Source organism: Saimiri boliviensis, chromosome 14 (genome assembly GCF_048565385.1).
Source record: "Saimiri boliviensis isolate mSaiBol1 chromosome 14, mSaiBol1.pri, whole genome shotgun sequence".
NCBI lineage: Eukaryota > Metazoa > Chordata > Mammalia > Primates > Cebidae > Saimiri > Saimiri boliviensis.
Genome location: NC_133462.1, coordinates 67,773,888 through 67,797,414, shown reverse-complemented (window position 1 = coordinate 67,797,414; position 23,527 = coordinate 67,773,888). Strand labels below are relative to the sequence as shown.

At 36.4% G+C, this 23,527-nt stretch overlaps 1 protein-coding gene and 1 long non-coding RNA gene across 2 annotated transcripts in view; one reads left to right on the top strand and one right to left on the bottom strand.

Moving 5' to 3' along the window:
- Positions 1 to 23,527, top strand: part of USH2A (usherin) — a 777,205-nt gene that overhangs the window by 325,840 nt on the left and 427,838 nt on the right. Inside the window, exons 22-28 of the mRNA XM_003930351.4 lie at positions 6,385 to 6,511; positions 8,755 to 8,856; positions 10,727 to 10,906; positions 11,983 to 12,113; positions 16,234 to 16,507; positions 21,720 to 21,923; positions 22,050 to 22,130. Coding sequence (XP_003930400.3) covers positions 6,385 to 6,511; positions 8,755 to 8,856; positions 10,727 to 10,906; positions 11,983 to 12,113; positions 16,234 to 16,507; positions 21,720 to 21,923; positions 22,050 to 22,130 — 1,099 coding nt within the window. The remainder of the gene's footprint in view (positions 1 to 6,384; positions 6,512 to 8,754; positions 8,857 to 10,726; positions 10,907 to 11,982; positions 12,114 to 16,233; positions 16,508 to 21,719; positions 21,924 to 22,049; positions 22,131 to 23,527) is intronic.
- On the bottom strand, positions 8,658 to 22,554 carry LOC104651751 (uncharacterized). Its single transcript, XR_745178.2, has 3 exons — positions 22,421 to 22,554; positions 15,429 to 15,557; positions 8,658 to 8,853 (listed from the first exon to the last, which is right to left on the bottom strand). It is a non-coding gene; the product is annotated as an uncharacterized LOC104651751 (long non-coding RNA).

Below are 23,527 nucleotides of genomic sequence, written 5' to 3'. Positions count from 1 at the left end.
GATCCCTTGAAGGAGAAGAGGTGTTCTGGTCTTTAATGGTTTCATCTTTTTTGCGCTTTTTTCCCATCTTTGTGGATTTATCTGGCTGTGGTGTCAGGAAGCTGCTTTATGAGGTCGCTTGTCTGCCTGTGGAGGCACTACTGAGTTTCTAGGGACTCCTTCAGGTTACTAGGGAAGCTTCCTGTGTCTTTTTTATTTAGACTGAGAGATTAGGCCCACCTCTTCTGCTGACCCGTAGGCGCTGCTGGGTTGTCAAGAACGCTGTCCCGTTGCTACGTAAGCTTCCTGTGTTTTTTGTTAAAACATGTAGCCCAGTCCCACCCCTCTAGTGGTGGGTTGTGCCCTTCCTCCACTGGGCTGGATCATTCAGAGTTCATCTCAGACAGTGGCCTGGCTGCACAACCCACTGGAGTCAGAGCTTCAGCCCTCTGGAGTTTATGGGGGAGGGTAGGGACCCACCCAGCCACACCCAGCAGTCTCCCTCTTTCAGCTTCCTCTCTCTGTGGTCATGGGTTATGGGCCCGCCCAGCTGCTCCAGGCTTACAGCTCCCTCTCTCTCTGGAACAACGGGGTGGGGGCGGGGGGGCGATAGCTCAGTCCACAGCCTCTTCTTCAATTCTGTGCTTGTAAACATCCCCTGTTCTGTGTATTGGTGAGGCTTTGGGGGAGCACTGTATCTGGACCAGAGCGCCAGAGTGCTAACCTCCGACTCGCTGGTCAGATGCGTTTTCTGGATGAAGCAGCACACCTCCCACCTTGGTCTGCCCTGAGTGGGCTTTGCTCACTGCCAGACCAGACCTGTTGAAATGTACCTGTTCCCTCAGTTGGAGCTAGGAGATCTCTGGATTTCTGTGTCTCTCTCGCTGGGTGTTGTGCACTGGAGTTGTGTCTAATTGGCCATCTTGGATCTTCTTGAGGTAGATACTTTTAATATCCCCATTTTACAGGTAAGGAATCTAGGTCACAGGTAAGTTAATTTTTCCCCAAGTCAGAACACTAATAAGTGTCCAAGCCACATTATAAACACAAGCAATCAAGCTCCAAAGACCATGATTTTAGCTAGAATGCTACACTGATTTTCAGCATGAAAGAAAGATGGTTGTTAATATCCAGAAATTCAGAAAAAAGCCATCTATGTACCACATTGTAAACAAATATTTCAGTAAGTAATCTAACCAAAAGGAAAAATAATAGAGTCAGAAATATAAAAAGAAGCATCAGTGAATAACAAATCTAGCAATATTAAGTTATGCCTAAATATTTAATGACAGAATGAATAGAACTCTGTTTTACAGTGCCAAATAAGAATCTTTGAAAGGGAAGTATAGCAAGGACAAGGGAAAACAAACTGTTATTAATCATTTGTTGCTAAAATTAGTGATAATTGAAGGAGAGGAAAGATGAGTGAATTTAAAGTTTTAAAGTTACCAGCTTAGTGGCGGAGTGTGGGTGGAATAAGGGAGTAGATTATATTGATGTTTTGTTGTCATTAAATAGGGCACATGCTTGATTTTAAATGTAGAAAACTAAGTTAGGTACTACTAATAAAAATGTTCTGCAGGACATCCAAATTAACAAGGTTAAGTTAAAAAAATCAACAAAAATCAGAAAAAGAAAGGAGAGAGTGTGGTAAAAGAGAAGACTGTCATTGAGAAAGAAAAATCTGGCTCTGCTTTTTCCACTTCAACCTGTTACTATCTGGAGATATTTAAGAAGAAGCCAGATGGAGAAAAACTAATCACAGAAGCACTTATTTATAGAGATTTAAAGTATACAAAGTGGGTTCCTGTTAATGATCTCATTTCATTCTTGAAGTAGCCCCTTGAGGTTGATATTGTTTTCATCCCTGCCTTAGATGAAGTGGCTTAACTAGGGTCATAGAGTGGTTTAGGGATAGAACTAGCACTGAATTCAATTATTTGAATAGCACTGAATCATTTCACTCAATGCAACTTTGCTAAGAATTTATTGGACTCCACAGTTACGCACTGGGAACAGAAAAATGAACAAAATGACACTCATTAGGATTCTGGCCATTGGTTGGTCATCACAGATTTTGAGTATTTATAGCCCCCCCACCCCCCACTAAATATGATACAGTCATTGGAGAATTAATTCGTAAATGATCTCCCCAAATCTGAAGCCTGACTGCTCTCTCTTTTGACATGTGGTGGTACTTTTTCTAAAGGATGCCATACCTTAAGACTCTGCAGGATAGGAGGGTAAAGGGGTCAAACAGTGCTTAATGGAGAATGGCAGCTGGGAAACTCATCTGGAAGGGCTCATCTTTTTCATTTCCTTTACAGTGATCAACTGGACAGGCTGGTGCTAAATGTGGCAAAGAGTTCAGAGAAACATTCACAGGGTATTGCCCATCATGTCTGCCCCCACCTTACACTTCTCACTCACACAGTTACTTAGAGTACTTGTCACTGCCATTAGCTTTCCCAGTTGCTCTGTCCCTACCCTATATAGCCAAACCCTATATACATAGTCCATAGGTGCCAGCCAAGTATTAATAAAATTGTTAAAGCCAAGTTGAGGGCTAAGGGGAGTGGGGAGAGTTTAATTATGTCTAGTAAGTAAATTTTTATCTGAAATAATCTCTCTCCATGAGGTAAAAACTGCTCGAGTTTTCAGGAAAGTGACAATTTTTTTTTTTTTTTTTTTTAATGTAAGGTATGGGTTGAGCAGGATGGCCTTAGGATCTAGCTGAGAAAATGTAACCAGATGCATTACACTAAGTGCTCGTGGGTCATGATGCTATCTATATATGAAACAATGAGCTCATGCTAGCAAGGACGGTATCCTTCCTTACCTCCAAGGAATTTGTACTCTGATGCAGGTACTAAACATATTTTCTAAATTTATAATGAAATCCTCACTCATTTTTAGACAAAGAAGTGTTAAAACTGAGGGACGGTGAAGATTTTGAATATTCTTCTCTTGTCTGCCCTCCTTTTCCAAAGTAATATCAGTGCAGCTTCTTGTATGAAGTTAGAGCTATCCTGGGTTTAAAAAAGGATAGAAGTTTATTTCACATGCCTTCTATTCACATTACATTTATTTATATTTTAAATACTTTGGGTACCACTTTAAGCCACTTTTCCTCCTTTAATCTTTAAATGAGGATGAGTTTAGTGAATACCGTATTATACTAATCATACAGGTAATTATGTACTTACGATGTCTTTCTTATCAGACTGTATTATCCAGTGAGGACAAAGTCTAGGAAGGTTTTGTACACAGATACTTCCTCAGGATTTAGAACAGTCCTTGGAACATAGTAAATGCTCAGTAAATAAATGATCACTGACATATTACCTGGCTGACTGACTCAATAACTGTTGGTAAAATATTACTACTCATAATTGAAGAAAATTACCCAAGTTCTGGGTTAAAACGTCTAGTTTTATAATGATTATATAAAGATCTAGTTGTTATATGTTTATTTTATTTTTTATTTTTTTAAAAATTAGAGACAAGGTCTTGCTATTTTGCCAGGTTGGTCTTGAACTCCTGGCCTCAAGCAGTCCTCCCACCTTGGCCTCATAGTGCTGGGATTGCAGACATGAGCCACCATGCCCAGCCTTGTTTAAACTGATCTGTTTTTCAGATAATTTGACTTTAATCTGGAAAAAATAAGATGATTCTTTTAAAATTGTTTTTACTGAACTCATTCAAAATAACCAAATTTTGAATTATGAGATAATTTCAAGGAATTTTAAAGTAATTGTCTAGCACATATTTTAAAATAACTGGAGGTCCTCATGTACTTTGCTCTTTCTAAAATATCTTAATAAAATCTAGTAATAAATTCCTTATATAACAATGTAATACTATATAGAAGTTATAGATATAAAAATGTATTTGGTTTGTCTTCCAACTATCCAAGGCATTCTACTGAATAAATGGTTAGGGAAAGGGAGATTCTTCATAGTACACAAAATTGGAAATGTGTATATTATAAACTGGACACTTATCATTGTTAAAAGATACAATAAAGAAAAGTTAACTCCATCTTTTAATTACTGTAATTTTTGTTATATCCAACAATTAGCTGTATTTTTCCCATTCTCCATTTAATTAAATTCAATTTTGAGTATATTTGTTCAGGTAATATTTTAGTGACCAGTAATGACCCATGTTTATCCCTTAAATATTCTATGTTCAGTGACATTTACAGGAACTTCACGTCATATTCTGACCTTACCTGGAAGCAAGCTGTTAAAATGAAAGCTTTTACACAGTTCTGAATAGCATCTATTGAATGTGTCTCATATGTTCTAAATAGAAAGAACAACATGCATAATATGACACCAGAAGTCATCACAGAATTGTTCTTTTAACATGGGTAGGGGAAAGTAGTCTTAAAATCATCATCAAAAAATGATGTGCTAAATTGCTGTCAGTATAAAATAAGTTTGGCATGCTGAGGCTGTAGATAATGTACTTGAATTTGTCTCCAACAAATGTGATTTCTGATCTAGAGAACTATTAATGCTTCAGATTGTTGCCAAACAAAATATGAAGAACCACTTACTCAGACACCTGATCTTTAGAATGCAGCATCGTTTGTAACAATTTTAACGCTAACTAAATACACTTTGATGAGACAGCATTTAATAAAATGCTCATTAATTTCATCATTAGCAAGGGTTTGCTAAGAAGTAAGCCAGTTTCTTATGTCACGCCCAATTAGCATCCCATGCTAGTAATCCCATTAGTATTGTTGAATTCACTAATGGAAAAACTAATGGGCATGCTAACAGGGCACATTAATTGGGCACAACACCAGTTCTGGTTTTAATTATTAAACTATGATAATGAAATGTGTGTTTGTAAAATATTAAAATGTTGAAATAGGGTTGAAGAAAATAAAGTGTGTAGACAAAACAAATATAAGGAAAGTCAACCTACAAAAATACAAAGTCTAGAACTTGCCAAATGGTCATGTTTCTAGGTGACAGAGTTGTCTGTGAAAGTTGGAATGTTGTCCATGTGAGAGGTAACCCACTCATACTCATGGGAAATTAAAAGCTTGGTTTTTTTTTTTTTTTTTTTTTACTTTGGTAACATGAAATTCTGTATGTCATGCATGTTGTCAAGCTCTTTATGAGGCCCGACAGGAGCCAATTAAATGTGTAGAGTGGACATGTTATATCACAGAAGCTATTTCAGAGAAAGATAAACAGAAATCATACTAAAGATAGTATGATTAACATTGTATGTATTTCAAAATACATCTTCAGCTCCATTACATAAAACATTTATTTATTTTCTCTTTTTGAAAAAACAATATAGCAAAATTATTAGAGTTTGGTGAAATTTTCTGGTAATTAAATGTTTTGGTAATATTTTACCCAATCTTATTTTTAATTGTTAAAGATTTTATTAGAATAAGCTTTATTCTTGTTAAGTAAATCAACTTTATTAAGAATAAAATTTATTTCATTTTGAAGTTTTAGAGTAATTTCTGTTTTTTTTCTTTTCTTTAATAGTAGTAGTAGTGATGTTGGTGACAAAGTTGGAATATCTTTCACTTAGCCTTATTTTCTTGTTAACACTGAAAATGTTACTACAGGTAACCAAGGCTACCATAACATACTGGAAAAGTGTTTACTTGGCTCGAAAGGAGGGGGATGGCAGGTGTCTCTTCTATTTCTCTTTCTCATTTTTTTAATTCTTACCTCCTTTTTTTGCTAAACTCTGTTCTTAATATCTGCCATTTCCTATGACTTATCACTTAGAAACTCATTTTTAACTATGATATGATTACCTTAGCCAGAACTATAAATGTCAGATTTTGACCACAAAGCATTGTGTATTACCATTAACTCTACCCTTAGGTTTAATGTATCATAACTGGCTAGTTTTTCATGTGAATGTCATTCCCATTTGTTATTGATAGTTTTGTGAAGTTAAGAGTGACTTGTCTGGTATCTCTCTATCTTTAGAACCCATTTTGAATATCATTTTATTAGTTTTAAATTATTCTCTCCTTTTTTACATGTCTGCCAGAAAATTAAAGTCTAAAATTTTATAATTGAAAATTCTTTACCTTTCTGATGAATACAGCTACTCATCAGAAAATGCAAGTGGCTTTGTAAGAAATTCTTATTGCAAAGATGAGACCTTTAAAGATCTGTGCACTGTGGTGCTCAGGGAAGTATTAATACATCACAGGAAAGCTGGAATGATGCTAGACATTAACTTTAATTTTGAGTTCTGTTTGAAATGTGTGCATGCTTGCATCAGGATTGTAATTTTGAAACTTGTTAATTGGTTTATAACAAATGTATAAGTGTGTGTATGTCTGTATGTGTATGTATATATGTAGATATGCATATATAAACATTGATTCAATTTATTCATTCCTTTAAGGGGTCACCAGTGGAAGTAACTACAACTAATGATCATGGTAAACAATATAGTGATGGCAAATGGCATGAAATAATTGCTATTAGGCATCAGGCTTTTGGCCAAATCACTGTGGACGGGATATATACAGGTAAGTACTTTTTGATATGTATAAATAGCCCTGTTGATATGTTGGTGTTGCCATACTTCTCTCTTGCCTATATTCCTACTTTCTTATTTTACCATCATTTCTACTCAATTTCATCTAAATTGCTGTTGAATCTGCCTTTGGGGTGCTCCTAAAATGATGAAGCCTGGCAACCAGTTTTTCATCCACACAGGTCTTCAGTAAAATAAATAAAAATAATAAGAATGAAGTCACCAGTAGGCATCCTATGTCTTTTATAATTGTCTACAATTTGCACAGGCTTTTAGTTATGTCCTCTCATGTTACTTTGGACCTCCAAAAGGCAAGTAAAGTAGAAGAGAACAGTTTTTTGTCTGCATTTGGAGATGAGGAAACTAAGACTGAGAAAAAGTAAATATTTTTTCCTAACTTACACAGTTGATAGGATGCATTCTTGGGACACACATCTTGTTTTTGCAAATTGAAGTTTAGTTTTTGCTCCAGCCTACCCTATCTGCCATCTTTATGTAATTACAACATGGTCACTGTACCTATATGATGATGCAGGCTTTTATTAAATCATTCAAGAAATATATAATTTTAATCAGTGCCTATGTTCCAGGTATTGTTCTAGGCACTCTGGATACACGGAGCAAAGAGAACACGGTAGAACTTACATTTTGGGCGAGGAATGGGGTGGCAAAATACAGAATAAATAAATTTAAACAAGTATTAAGTGGTGGTAAATTCTGAGAATAAAAAAGATGAGAAGGAAAGTGTGTGTGTGTGTGTGTGTGTGTGTGTGTGTGTGTGTGTTGAGTGTGTTACAATTTTATACAGGACTGTGTTAAGGAAGGTCTCTCTGATGAGGTGACATTTGAGCACAGACCTTGAGGGACGAATGAGCAAACCATGCAAATATTCAGGAAGAGGATGCTTTGGGTTGAGAGGACAGCAAGTATCAGGACCCTGAGGTGGGAACACACTATATGTGGCATGTCAAGGACCAACAAGATGGCCAGCATGGGAAAGAGGGTGTGAAAGGGCTAATGATAGGACAGAAGATCACAGAGGCTGTTAGGGATCGGGTTATAGGGGACTTTGCGGGCTTTTACTTAGAAGGAAATTGTTGGAGGATTTTGAGGAAGGAATGACATGATATGACTGCTTTCTTTAAAAGGATCACACTGGCTGCTCTCTTGAGAGTAAATGTTAAGGGGAATGAGGGTGAAAACATGAGATCAGTTAATAGGCTTCCACAATACCTCTGTAAGAATTCAGATAAGAAGTCATGGAGATCTGAACCAGAGAGGTAATTGTGGATAAAATAGGAAGTGTTCAAATTCTGGTTATATTGTGAGTGTCAAATTAACAGGATTTGATAATGAGATTGAGGTAAAACAGGGGCTGAAAAACTATCACCCATGGGCTAAATCTAGCTCACAGCTGTTTTTATAAAGTTGATTGGAACATAGCTACACCCATTCATTGATGTATTATCTATGGCTGCTTGAGTCTGAATAGTCTACAAAGGCAGTATCTGGCCTTTGACAGAGTTTGCCAGCCCCTAACGTAGAGCAAGCCTGTCAGGTTTGGGTCTCAGGCAAATGGAAGAATGTAGCTGCCAAAACCAGAGAGTGCACCACGTGGGGCAAGCAGGTTTGGAGAGAGATGTTCAAAGTTCAGCTGTGAACATGCTAAGACTGAGATTTCTGAGACATCCGTGGGGAGATAGCAGGCAGGCTGCTCAAGAAAAAAGTCTGAGTTCCTAAGTTGGAGCTGCCAGCAAACGATGATATTGAAAGCCAAGGGAACCGGTGTAAGTAGGGCTCATTGGAGTGGATTGGGGTCTAGAAAAACAAACACAAATAACTTTGTCCCTGGTTTCAAAGAAGGTGGGCATTCAAAATAGGAACAGGGATTTCCATTGTTATGCCACACAGTCAGAGACCCAGGCTCCTCGTGGCCTTTGGCCCTGGTAGTTTGTATTGGAACCCAATGCACTATTCATCCCTCTGGAGTACTTAGGGGGTCCGTATAGGTAGAGAAAGGAAGAGGTCTGAGAGGGAGGTGGTTTGCATCCTTCCGACATCGTGATGCTGGGATGCTGAGGAAGAACCAGGAAGAACAATAATGAACAGGCAATGAGGAGAGAGGAGAGCCAAGCGAATGGTATCCCGAAGGCTGCTGAAGGATTTTATTATTTGCTGAGTTAGTACAAATGGTGTATCCTGGTGAAGGTATATTTCTCATCTCCTTTTCTGTAGGTTCCTCTGCCACGCCGAATGGTAGTACTGTTATTGGAGATAACACAGGAGTGTTTCTGGGAGGGCTGCCGCGAAGTTACACCATCCTTAGGAAGGATTCTGGTAAGTTTAGTAAGAAATATTATGTGTTGTCATCTGAACTTAGAATAGGATCAGTTTACATTATTTTAAAGTAAGAATAAGTGTTATGTTCTACCTCATGCTATATTTTCTGTATCAATGTGCCAAAAATTTCCTTTAGGTCTCCTCTTTTTAAAGGAACCGTGTTTTCCATATGACTTGTATTTTTATTGTTAATACCCAGTTCTTGATATATAAAAGGAATTCATTAAAACTTTTGCTGAAATCAATTATAATAATTTCAGTCAAAGGCATGTTATTTTAGGGCTTACGCATAGTTTTTTCTAAGATTTTAAGTTGAATGAAACAACATGGAAACGGAAAACTACAAGCTTGATTTATACTCTAAATAGAGTGAAGAACATTCCCTGAATACTCTATGATAGGCACTAAACCAATCCCTAGATATTCATACATGAATAAAATGTGGTATTTATCACAATAGAGGTCACAGGTGTATAAACAGATAATTCCAACCTAATGCTGTAAGAGCTATAATTGAGCTACAGACAAAGTGATTCTCATATTTTTAGAACAAGAGCACAAGAACATATTCTAAAATGAAACTAATTAAAACGAACATGAATGGAATTAACCTTAGGTAGGAAAAAAAATCACCCTTCAAACGCAATGCTAATAATTCTAGGATTGTTTCCCAAGTCCTCATTAAGAATCACAGGGTACCTCCCAAGTCTCTCCCAGGAAGTTAAAATATAACTACATAAATATTACAAATAAGCTAGGACCCAGATAAGTATAATTTGTTCATGGGTTATAGTCTTCAGGGAATCCTGATGAAGATCAAAAGGAATAGAAAGTGTTCAGCAAATTTAGGAGAGGGATATAATTGAATCCTCAAGGCTGATTATAGTTACCTCCTTGGAAATGTCTCTAGATTAGAGAGGGTTTCCATTCAACTACTTGAGGCTGAAAATCCCTCTAAAACACACACACACACACACACACACACACACACACACACACACACACCACACATACCACACCACACACACACACACCCTTTGTTTTAGGTTTTTGCCCTTCTCGGAAATATTTTCAGGTACTAGAAGGAGAGAATATCCTGACACTAAGTACTTTTCCTGCAGAGGACACATCTGCATTATGAATAAACATTTTTGTTTTGTCTGTGTAAATTGGCCTTTAAAAAACTCTCATAAACTCAAAGCTGAAAACTAAGCTTTGCCCCATAGGAAAGGAGGCGGGTGTGTGAAATTCAACCTCAGTGCGCCCTCCACTCCTTTTGATTTTTTTCTTACTTTTTCTCTAATTCTCTCATTTGCACATTTTCTCTCTCAACCTTCTGTTATCACCCCATTTGTTGTATTTATAAACCCCACATCTACCTGGCCTGGAGATTCCACATTCAAAATCAGCACTGTATACATTTCCAAAAACATGAAACCAAATTATTGTTTTACTTGGGTAACATACTAGTTCAAAGATGAGGAATCGGAACTGTAACTATGTATTAAATAGAAATACTCCCTTCAAACCTGACTTTTAAAGTTATAGTACTTTCTTTTGGATGCCAGTGGCTGATGAATTGCCTGGGTTAGTTGAAAAGGCAATATTCTTGCTACTGCAAAACCAAGGTTTCTGCATAAACATCTGTTTCTGTAGATATGATGGGTCTGAACCAGTGCTAAACATTATAACTGCTGTCATTTACTATAGCTGACGGTGTGGTGTTTACATGAATCATTAAGAGGCTTGCAGTAAATAGGTAGTGAGAGCTAGTGCCTATTTCTTTGATTTTAATGGCACATAAAATTAATTGCTTGAGAATAATTTTTCAAAATACATATTTCTTGATATCTATAAACTCCTGCAGAGATAATCCAAAAGGGTTTTGTGGGCTGTCTCAAGGATGTACATTTTATGAAGAATTACAGTCCGTCGGCTACTTGGGAACCTCTGGATTGGCAGAGTTCTGAAGAACAAATCAACGTGTATAACAGCTGGGAGGGATGCCCTGCTTCATTAAATGAGGCAGCTCATTTCCTAGGAGCAGGTAATGCTCTAGAAGAGACATGTGTGTTCACTTAGAATCTGTGTTCTATCCTTGGTATAATTTAATCTCTCCTGTTTGATTAACTTGACCTCATACAAACCTAGTATCCCAGAAATACCTAGTTATTCCAGTGGTGCACACAAATTTATTCTCAACGTCTGAATATGCAATATAAATGATAAGACTCGTAAGTATACATCCATGTATAATATCTCTGGTAGCCCAGGCAATTCTTGATTTACATATGTTAGCATCACCAATGTCCATTTGCAAGTCAGTTGTTTGGAAATTAGAATGCAATTAGAGATGTGTACTTAGAATGCACTTAGAAAGATGTTTCAAAGGAGTTTTGTTTATTAGGTGAATCCACAAATACTTATTTATCTCATTATATAGAAGAACAATGTTTTTAAGAGTTAATTTTCAGCTAGGTAATGAGGTAAATAGGCCATTGAGAGAGAGCTGGGGACTAGAACCACCATCCCTGCCACTGCTCAAAAGGTTACAATAAAAGTGGAGGTGTAAGTGTCTGTAGTTTACCCCTGACTCACACACACTGAGTCTCTGCCTGGCCAGAGCGGAGACTTCTACCAGGGGTAAGGGGAGAGGGATAATGGCGGCTTGTTCTTCAAGTAGAAACCCATCTCCCCCTTCTACGTTTATAGCTAAGTTGATCGGTTATTACCTTGCTTAAACTGCCTTCAGTACAGAAAGGCATATGGCATTAATAATGTAATCTGCCCACCTTTTTATTGTTCTGCTTTCTTCAATGTCATTCTGAGTTTCTTTCAGTCAATGCAAACTACTTATTGTTAATATTTATTTGAAACAGTAATAATCTTACATAGTACAGACAATACATGATTTAGCAGATTTCTTCCTCTTAAAAGGTATTAATATATCAAGGTCTTTCTGCCACTTCTGTACAATTACAAAAGGAATTTCTTAACATTGATTTGCATCATCTTTTGTGAGATATACTCAATGGCAGAATGTGTCCAAAAGTTTCACAGCACCCTTAGAATGTGGGTAATATTGTATTACCTGCTAATATATACATATTTTTATCTTTAAAGGGTTCTTGGAACTTCATCCATATGTGTTTCATGGTGGAATGAACTTTGAAATTTCCTTGAAGTTCAGAACTGACCAATTAAATGGATTGCTTCTTTTCATTTACAACAAAGATGGACCTGATTTTCTTGCTGTGAGTGAATTAATTTGATTAAAATTACTTTAAAATATCAGACCCAACTTTAAAATAAACAAACCATGTGTTCGCATTACACTCAACTGGGGTTCCTTTACAAATTCACATTTGTTTTCATTTTTTTTCCCGAATTCATTTTTAGTTTTGAAGTCCTGTGAAACATTTTTTTATTTTATAATCCTAGAAATTTTTTTAAATGACAACAGTAAAAATTATAATTTTAAGAAAACAGACTAGATAAAACAAATTACGAAAATATAGTTTACTATCTTAATATATGAAAAACACCTTTTCCCTCATTATCTTTTGACATGAGTTTCAAATATATATATATTATATATTTTACATATGGCATATAATCAAGTATGATAATATAAGGAACACTCCTGAACCTACCACCACACCTGATAACTAAAATATTATCATTTCTTGTCTCTCTATAAAGTCTTTCCTGTTTCCATCTCCTTTCAGATGTAATAGGTAATCAGAATTTTGTATTTATTATTCACATGCATTTTATAGTTTGAACACATATATGAATGCCTAAAAATTCTTGCTTTTGAAATTTATAAAATTGGTTTTATACTCTATATTTAGCATTCAACATTGTTTCTGAGTCATTTATGTGTCCACAAGGGTATACATTTTCATGGATGTGTAGTATATTTCTTCTCTCATCGATGTATTGGTTGTTCCCATTTATACTACAATGAATAGGACAGCTATAAACATTTTTATACATTTCCTAAATACAATGGGCAGCTGTAACTGCTTTACTTGTCTGTAATCATTAGTCTGATACTACTGTTAAATATGTTATAAAAATCTTAATTCTTAAAAAGTCATTTTAAATAACTAGCATAGAAACAGGAGAAAAATATGAAAATCTTACCCTTAGATTCTCGATTTCTAGGCAAATAGACAATTAAATCCAAGTCTTGGTGATTTTAAGATTCCAAGATATGTTCAATGCAATGAGTTTTACCTTCCTAGTTCATATGATGCCAACATTGTTAAGAAGGGAAATGGAAATTTATTCCTTCATAGTATTTATTAAAATTTCTGCTTCTTTAAATATTTATTTGTCTTCTTGGGAATTGTTGGCTTCTTTCTCTGAAACATAATCTCTATGAATCCAAGGACTTTGGTTTTCTTCTTTATAACTGTATCCTCAGTGCCTAAGCCTTATCAATTATTATGTTAATCAATATTGGCGAATGAATGAATGAGTGAACATGTGAATGAGCTACGCTGTGGTAACCTTCACCGAGCATTGTTGAGTCATCTACATTTGCATACACTGTGGAGAATACAAAGATGTTTACCATTTGGCTCCTCTTCCTGAGGACCATATGCCTGCACTGGAGGTCTGCACTGCTCTGCCACCCTTCCACTCTACACTTTCTTCCATTGATTGCTTTTTTACTGTATTAAATAATAATATTAACCTATGTAACTTTTACTAAAAAAAAAAAAAAATAGAAAAATTAAGGCTGGGTGCAGTGGCTCGCTCATGTAATCCCGGCATTTTTAGAGGCCTTGGATTACAGGAGGCCTGGGATTATAGGATATCTTGAGGCCAGTAGTTTGAGATGAGCCTGGCAACACAGTGAAACCCTCTACAAAAATTAAAATAAAAAAATAGCCAGGTACTGTGGCTAGTTTCAGCTACTTGGGAGACTGAGGCAGGAGGATTGCTGAAGCCAGGGAGTCCAAGGCTGCAGTGACCTGTGATGGCACCTCTGCATGTGCCACCATGTCCAGCTAATTTTTTGTATTTTTGGTGGAGACAAGGTTTCATATGTTAGCCAGGATGGTCTGGATCTGCTGACCTTGTGATCCACCTGCCTAGGCTTCCCAAAGTGCTGGGATTACAGGCATGAGGCACCTTATCTGGCCTCTTAGTATTTTTCTTTTGCCTGTGAACCCTCCTCCACTGTACTTTTCCTTACCTTCATGGTCAAGTGCATTGAAAATGGTTAGTTTTGTTATTTCTACTTTTTCATCTCACTTCAGTCCCTCGAATGTGCATTAGGTTCCTGCCACTACCTCACCCTCCTACAAAATCACTTTTCTAAAGTGGTCAATGACCCCCTACATTTCCTAGTCCAATAATTTTTTGTTTCTTATCTTATTTGTTCTTTTTCTGTCATTCTGTGTTCTTTCTTATTCTTCCCTACTGATTTTCTGACATACTCGTTTCTGCTGATTTCATTAAGTTCTCTTAGCTTCTTCAAGGAGATCATTGTCACTTAAAAGAACTATTTCTATTATGCTGTCCCCTTAAAACATTGGTCTTGCTGAGGACACTATTCTTTTCCCATTTCTCTCAGTCTTTTTATACTCACTGGGTAATCTTATTTATTTTGTCATGTATTTTCTCCATTTTACTGGGCCATAACCAAAGTGAGTATCTTTATGTTTGATTTCGTCAAAAAGAGTGTTATCTGGATGTTTTATAGGCATTTCAAACTCAAGGTATCTAAAATAAACTTACCCCTCCTCCTTGCCAACAACAACACTCAGCCTTTCTTTAAATGCTTTTCGTTTCATGATGATGGCAAAACATCCTCCTAGTTACCCAAAAAAAAGATGAAGGGTGTTCTTAACTTCTTTTTCATTCATCTAACACATTTACCTTTTTACCAGGTCCTAATGAGTTACTTTTACAAATACTTCTTAGATTGAGTCTTCCCTATCATCAGCATCATCATTATCCTTATTTTAATGGCTCTCAACATGTTTTCACAAATATATGGATTTCCTAATGCATTTCCTGAATTCTAGTTGAGATTTTGTTTTCAGTATGTACTTCTTATTTCTGGTAGGGTAAACTTTTAGTGCAAGGTAATAGTGGAAAGAATATGGGTTTTGATGTCAGAGAGACAGCAAACATTCTTTCCATGTGAGACTCTCCTGTCACTGAAAGGCCTTTAAAATCTGGCTTCTACATAGCTGGCAAGACACTACCTCACCTCCCACCTCCCTTTGTCTTACCTAACTTGGTACCTTTCTCTAAACGTAATGTTCTCATTTCTTGGATAGTAGTCTCCCTCCTTGGGTGACCCTCCATGAATCTTAAATACTTTCCGCAACCTTACTTTAAACCTTTCCCAACTTCCAGGGAGCAAAAGGCTTTCATTTTACCCCTTTCCTGTCTTGGTTGTAGTATTGCCCCCACGGGTTTTCCTCTGCTGCTAGAGCGTATGACTCTTAGGAGCAGTGTTTACCTTAGAGCAGCAGGCATAGAGCACATGGTAAGAGGCTTGATATTTATTGAATAAATGGATAGACAAATGAACAAGTGCTTACCTGAGATCCTTCCTGAAGCTGATACTTTTATGGGAAAATTCATAATTTGTACCTGGCATGATTTAATTTGTTTTACTTGACACAGTTGATCTCAAGATTTTAGATATCCTATGGTCACTGATACAGTTTCTCACAAAGTAAAAATATATTAGGTAAAATAATGATCATGAGACATTTTGAAGGAAAATGTATGAACTTATGTTTTACCATGAAAATTTGGAACAGTAATCTAATAGAATACACATAGAAGAAATTATGTTAGAGATTTAGAATAAAACTGAAATAATGAATCAAAATATGTCTTACAAATTTGAAATTGAGTTCACTAGCCAGTTAAAATAAGCTTAATCAAGCTTGACATTCCATTTTCTTATTGTCTTGTCATATTTTCCCCCAAATTAAATTGATATATGAAGTAGTATTTTCTCATTTTCTAAAAATTCAAAAAGAGTCACAGTTCAAACTGTTCTGTCCTCTTCGGTCATTCAGTCACTTATGGTGAGGTTTAGTCTTTTAACTATGTTGCACCAAAAATAAACCTTAGGTCTACATAACATGGCATCACATCGTATAATCATTACAAGGTATGAATTTGTTTGACTCAATACAACATTCTTCATGTCAACTATAAGCTTGAAAAGTATTTCCTATGTTCCCAAGCAGAGGCTTAGGATAAAGTGGAACATTTCTGTAGAGTGCTTTCAGGGAAATGTCTTGCTTTTCTTCAAGAAATTGAAGCTGTCTCCCAAACTGCCCTTCTGCAGCCTTTTTATATACCTACTTTCTTTTTTAATATAAAATACAGATGGAACTGAAAAGTGGAATATTGAGCTTCCGGTTAAATACCAGTCTTGCCTTTACACAAGTGGATCTGTTACTGGGACTATCCTATTGTGATGGAAAGTGGAATAAAGTCATCGTTAAAAAGGAAGGTTCTTTCATATCAGCAAGTATGAATGGACTGATGAAGCATGCGTCAGAGTCTGGAGCCCAGCCACTGGTGGTGAATTCACCAGTTTATGTGGGAGGAATCCCACAGGAGCTGCTCAACTCTTATCAAGATTTGTGTTTGCAACAAGGTAAACTGCATCTGGAGGAATTCACAAATCCATACAGCCCTGGTGCTAACAGGTTTTGGTGGTTCTGTGTTTCAAGAAAATAGCAATAGACTCTGGCTAAAAGCACCCAACAGCACCCCTTTTTCTGGAGAAATTTAAACCCTAAAAACTAATGACAACATTTTTTTTCTAATGGTTTTGTGTGTTACCCTTAACAATGTGCCATCATTTATAATCAACATATTTATTTCAATATATCCTGATTAAATAGTAATTAATATATATTAACTATTATTAATGTGACATATAATTATGTATGTGATATATAATTATATATATAGTAATTACTATTTAATGAAGAAATATTAAAATAAATACATTGATTGATTATAAATAAGGTACCTGAGGGGCTTCCCTAATATATATTTATATGGAAAAATTAGTAATTAACATATGTAATTATACATAATTACATATAGTTGCATATAAAAATATGCATTATGTAATATACATATTATATATAATGCATATGTTAAATATATAATGCAATTATATATGAGATGTAATATGAGATATATGTGTATATGTACATAATTATATATGACATATATCATTATTATAATGCATATAAATGTATATCCTCATATATTTTTCTAGAAAACACATGTGGTTCTGGTTCTTCTGGATACTGATCATTATTTGTATTTACAGATGAAAGATAAGTTAATTTGGTATGCACAACTAAGAAAAATATCAGTGCAATTCATTGCTTTTTTTTCCTTTGACATAAATGCTAATTGCCTCCATAGTTTTCAGTAGAGCTTTCATGCGGAAAAAATAATGTGCGGTGTATTTGGTTGACTTCCAAACATACTTGTGAAAATCTATATGTCAGTTATCAATAACCATAAGAAAAAGGAAAAGTGCCTTACTTATAACTTAGGTAAGAAGGTAACTCATACAAGTTTTAATGTAATTAGAGAAATAATTAATTTGAAAAGGCTAACAATATCTGTGTGTCATTTCTTGTGGCTAGCATGGTTCTGAGAGCTTACATGAGAATAAGTGAGTCAGCTATTCATAACAGGTGTGTTAGGCATTATTATTTATATCCTCATTACAGATGAGGAAACTGGAGAACAGAGAGGAAAGTAACTTTCCCAAGATCACATGGCTAGTAAGCAGATAGCAAGACACAAAGTCTCTCTCAGGCAGCCTGGTATAAAGTCAACTCTCCTTATTATAATCAATACTCTCCTTTATGGGCATTGGCCAATGCTCCTTTGTCAAGTGGGGAAAGCACAGTAACTTCCAGCATGTAACGAAGCATGCTCCCATGTGTGGAAAAGGTCCTTTACATATTTCAAAATCTATGTACCCTGAATGGTTAAAATTTTCATGAAGCAGTCTTTGCCTATTTGGTAAGTACATAAAGATTTAAATGCCTTTGAATAGAAAATATATGGCAAGCTCTTAGGAGACTTTTAGAAGGGTAGTAGTAAGGAGTTAATGAATAACTGGGGTGTAAGACAGTAATGACATTTTCAAGGCACTTAAGATGTAACAGCAGCTAAAAATATTACATTCGTGTAAGAGCTTCTCTAGGTTTTCAGGTTTCTGAGGTTAGAAAGAACTTGAAAACCCTTTGTATGAGTGAGATTACTTAATCCTGTTTGCTTCTGGGGGAAAAAAATATAAACAAGAAACAAAAACCCTGCACATACAACCTTGTGCTTTGAATGACACCTAAATCCATTACTACTGATGGTCCTAAAGACACGGCTAAAACTGAAATTGTAAGATAATAACAGAAGTTTAAAACATCACCATAGACCCAAAGGGAATAATTCTACCTACACACTATGACAAAGTATGTGATATTGAAAGGTATTTTATTTATGGGCAATATTAAATTTTTATCATTGCAGTATCATCCATATCAGTGGTTCTCAAAACACTGAAAAAATATTGATGTATGGTACCTGAAACACAGAAGTCAAAATTAGCTATTATTATTACTATTGAAGACATATTGCCATTGCCTGGAATGGTTATTAAAAATACAGATGTTAGGGACCCCTGTCCCCTAAGATTCTGACTCCGATGCTTTAAGAGACACTCTTCTGTATAAATAACTGCATGTCTTATACAGTGATCAGGAAGAATAGTCACAATACAGAGGTGCAGCATGCATGTAGTCAATTGCAATTAAAACAAATCATGTTCACTTAATGTATTTCTTTCAACCCAGTATCAATTGTCTTAAAAACTTTGTTCCTTTTCTGTGCTTCTTAATTAGCACCTTTTTTTTTTTCCATCTGAAGCTCTATTCTGTGGTCATAGTAGTGCTATTTTTTTAATCCACTAACATTATAATCTTCATCCGAATCAGATACAAGGCCAATTTTCTTTTTAGTTTTGGAAATGGTGGGCAATGTAATTTGCTGAAAATACGCCAGCTCAGATGATGGATGTTTATCTTCTTAGAAGGTAAACACATATACATCTAGGTTGGACATGACTAGGTCTGGCATGTGGTCCCACAGACGATGTTCTGCCCAAACCCCTTCTTGGAGAGGGAGAAACTGGTGGCGGGGTGGGGTGGTGGGGGTTGGGGGGACGTGGCTGAAATCCAACTGACCTTGCCAAGCCAGAGCCCTGCAGCAGTACTGCATTCCCTAGAAGAAGGGCTAATGTTTTTCTGATTTGTCACCCTAGAGATCTGGGCCACCTTTTAGTCATTTAGAGGCCCAGAGGTGATGATGTGGATGGGGATTTTTTTGGATTCTCACAAGGGTAGGGAGTAAGAAAAGAAGGCATTTCCACTCCTCTCACAAACATGCCCTTTCTGTTCTTGTTGTCCTCACATCCCATTCAAATGTTTTACGTGGCTGGGGAGCATTTCTGGTGGTACAGAGTTAAAAGCATGGGACAAACTTAACTGAACTCTCTGATTGCCGCTGAAAGGAGAACACTGTAAGGACCCTGCGCTAGAGCTCAGTAGCTTTGTCTCCAAGGCCTGAGGCCAGAGGACCATTTCCTCAGGAGGATAAGTGCTTACAAACTTCATTTGATAACTCTCTGGGCCTTTTTCTTCATCTCCAAAATGAAGGAAGACCTATCTCCCTGGGCTCTCTCAAATTGAAATTTTCATCTTGTGAATGAATTTTTATCACTTTTTTGTTAAACTTAATTTTTTTTTTTTTTTTTTTTTTTTTTTTTTTTTTTTTGAGACAGAGTCTTGCTCTGTCACCAGGCTGGAGTTCAGTGGTGTGATCTTGGCTCATGGCAACCTCTACCTCCTGGGTTCAAGCAATTCTTCTGACTCAGTTTTCTGAGCAGCTGGGATTACGAGTGCAAGCCACCACACCCAGCTAATTTTTGTATTATTTTAGTAGAGACGGGGTTTCACTATATTGGCCAGGATGGTCTTGATCTGTAGACCTCATGATCCGCCTGCCTCAGCCTCCCGAAGTGCTGAGATTACAGGCATAAGCCACCATGCCAGGCCTAAATTTTTAATTTTTAAAACATTACGGTAAAATATATGTAACTTAAAATGTACCATTGTAGCCAGTTTTAAATATACAGTTTAGTGGCATTAGGTAGGTTCACATTGTTTGCAGACATCACCATCATCCCTCTGAAGAAGTCTTTTCATCCTGCAAAACTAGAACTATGTACCCTTCAAAAAATATTGTGGCATTTCTTATAACAGCACTTAACATGTTTGCCAACCTGCCCTTCCACTGTTCTCAGTTTTTTGGCAGGGAAGTTAGGGCGCAGAGACTTTAGATAATGCAGCTACGTGCCATCAGAAAAATCACTACTGGTAAAGAAATTAAAATTCTCAGCTTCTGAATTTTCCAGCAAATGATTTTATATTGAGCTTCATTGCTTTCAATTCAATTCACCCCACTTACTGAGTGTATACTGTGTGTTTAAGATAGACTTTCAGTATTGATCAGTTGGGACTAAAAAATGTGGCTAATAGCAAAAGACATTTAAAAGGAAAAGGCTGCAACTTAATGTGTTAGAACGCATAATAAGACGTCATATAAACGCTGAAGAGAACAATATGGTCGTTACTATTAGTTTACTGTTATGCATTGCATTATATTTTATTTCCATTTCCTGTTGCTGTGCTTTAATTTTGAAAAGAGCTGATCATGTGTTTGAGGTCTTTCAAACTTTACAGTTCAGAGAGAGAGAGAACATGCACACTACAGCATCTCAAACTCAGTCCTGTGTGTCCCAATTTCGTGCAGTTTTCTGCACAGAATACCGCCAGACTTCACTGAGCTCTCTGTTTTCACAAAATAGCATGTAATTCAAAGCCACTGTATTCCCTGGCTGACTGGATGATTTTTTTGTTTGCTGTCTAACAAAAAAGTGGCGAATATTCTAAATTCATTTCATCCGCATTCTCTTAAACTTCACAGAATGGCACCGCACAGTGGGTGTGCTAAAGTCATCTGTGTAGAACACATATTCATGAAATCTCACGGTGTTGCTGTTGCCAACACTGAAGGCTGGCCCCTGTCATGCTAATGGGGATGTAAAACTGGTAACTCTTTTGTATATTCAAGATTATGGAACTCTGTGAAAAATGATAGAGCACTGTGATAGCTCTTCCATAGGCTGATGTAACTTGGGCTAAATTCTATACCTCTGAAGTGATTATTATGCAATTCATGGAAATATTTCAGGATTCTAATATATTTTGAAATTATGTTCTCTCTCCTGCTATTCTGCATAAAATTCTCAGAGTGTATTTTTCCCAATGAGCTTATTGAATAATCATGCTAATTCAAATATTATTTTTTGGCACTTAATATTGACTTATGTAGTAACTTAATGTTTTGGAATTAAGAGACATGGGGCCATCTCCCTACCATAATACAAAGTTGCCTAAGTTTTATTTTGTGGGAAGAAACAGAAATTAGAAAATGTGGACCTAAAGAGGTAAAATAAATGCTATTTCAGTACCAAAACTTAAATTATAATTATGCACGAATGTGTTTTCCAAATAACAGAACTATATTTCTTTGCAACAAATTAGTGTGATTAAAAAGTGGGAGGCATAAAAGGTTTCCCAAACAAGACTTGAAAGTCTAGCAATTGTATCTAACCCCCCGCCCTTCCTCAAAATGTAGTACTGCAGAGGACAAAAATGATTGGTAATTAATGACTCAAGCCCTTTATGTGATACTAATCCCTTACTGTTTGCTAGGTTTCGGTGGTTGCATGAAGGATGTTAAATTTACACGGGGTGCTGTCGTTAACTTGGCATCTGTGTCCAGCGGTGCTGTCAGAGTCAATCTGGATGGATGCCTATCAACTGACAGCGCTGTTAACTGCAGGGGAAATGACTCCATCCTAGTTTACCAGGGAAAAGAGCAGAGTGTTCATGAGGGTGGTCTCCAGCCTTTTACAGGTAATGTGGCGGTCCTCTAAATTAAATGCTACATGTCTCCTATTCATCCCCTTTCCCTCCCTGCCAGCCTCCCGTTAGTCTATATGAGTATTATTTTAATTTTGCTGCTGCTTGTTTCCATTTAAGAATACCTGTATCGGGTGACAGCCTCGCATGAAGGAGGTTCAGTGTACAGTGACTGGAGTCGAGGACGTACAACAGGAGCAGGTACTTACCTTCAGATACATATGTGCGCACACACATGCCTGTGTTTGTGGATGTAAACAAAAGGAAGGACTGTTACCCTAAAGTAGTCATATTTTTGTAGTCTTCTGACAGAGCATGCCTTGGTTTGAAAATACATCTGTCAATGGCTGAAATGCTTAGTAGATAAGTGCTTTTGATTTGTTAGAATCAAAAGACTTCGCTAAATATTTGCTCAGGTTCGATCCTTTCCTCTTAGGATGCAGAAGAAAGGAAAATTTAGGTTGTCTTAAGGATGTAATAGTCCCACCTACCTAATATGTCTAAGGATAGGTAACCTTTACAGATGGTGTAGATCCCAAGAAACTGAGGTCAGAGATTAGGATTATCCTTGGATGGGGTGGCACCCTCTTGATGTTCTTGTAGAAAGCACATTTGAAACCTGCAATTGGTTGGAATCAGGTGTGTCTGTGACATTTTTGCAGATGTTTGGACAGTTGTTGACTATTAGAATCTTAGAATGACTCTCCCAAGAGAGAAATTGCTGATGGGTTTAATATTTTTTGAGTTGGAAGAGAACCAACTAGGAGACAGTGTACATTAGACCTAATTTCAGACAACTGCCTTGTTTTGTACTTTGGCCACAAAATCTTTTCCTGTAATACCACCACAAAAAGGCATTCAGCATAAAGAGTTTTGTGAATCAATAGCATTCTACCATTTTGGGTCAAATATTTGTCAGAAAACTGAACACATCTCTAAATGATTGCCACTTATATCTCTGTAAGAACGTTTCTTCAGCAAGTAACAATTTGTCTAAAGATGCATTTTCACCAAGATATTCTCTTACACTTAATCAACAGGGGGTAACTATCCCAGGCATCCTTTGAGGAATCTTCTTAATCTAAAATATAAGTAAATACAGAGATTAGCAACTAAGAGTAATCTTCAAGACTCTCTGCCTACATATTTTCCAGAAGAGGACAATTTGACACTTTTTCAGGATGATTTAAATTATCACCTATTTATAGATAAGACAGTGATCTGAATGATGTCTTAAAATCCTTTTGAAAACTTCAGAGCTAAGAGAAATCTCCAATATAAAATGCTCACTTGTTACATGTTCTCTGCTCCTATTTCATACCCTTCTACTTTATTAACAAATATATTACAAAGCCTGCTTTGCATATAATTCAGCAACATTAATAGGTGTCTGGAAAGCACATTGCTTACTTCGCTTAATAGTCCCCATTTGGGGTACTACTGAGAAAGTACACAAGTAGAGCTCTGAATTTATAGCAATGATATGACCACAGTCCTATGCCATAAATTCGTATCTACAATCTGACCACAACACTGAGCAGCTACATGCTCCCAAGGGTTGAAGAATAATTGCGCTATTTAATTATTTTTTAGTCAGT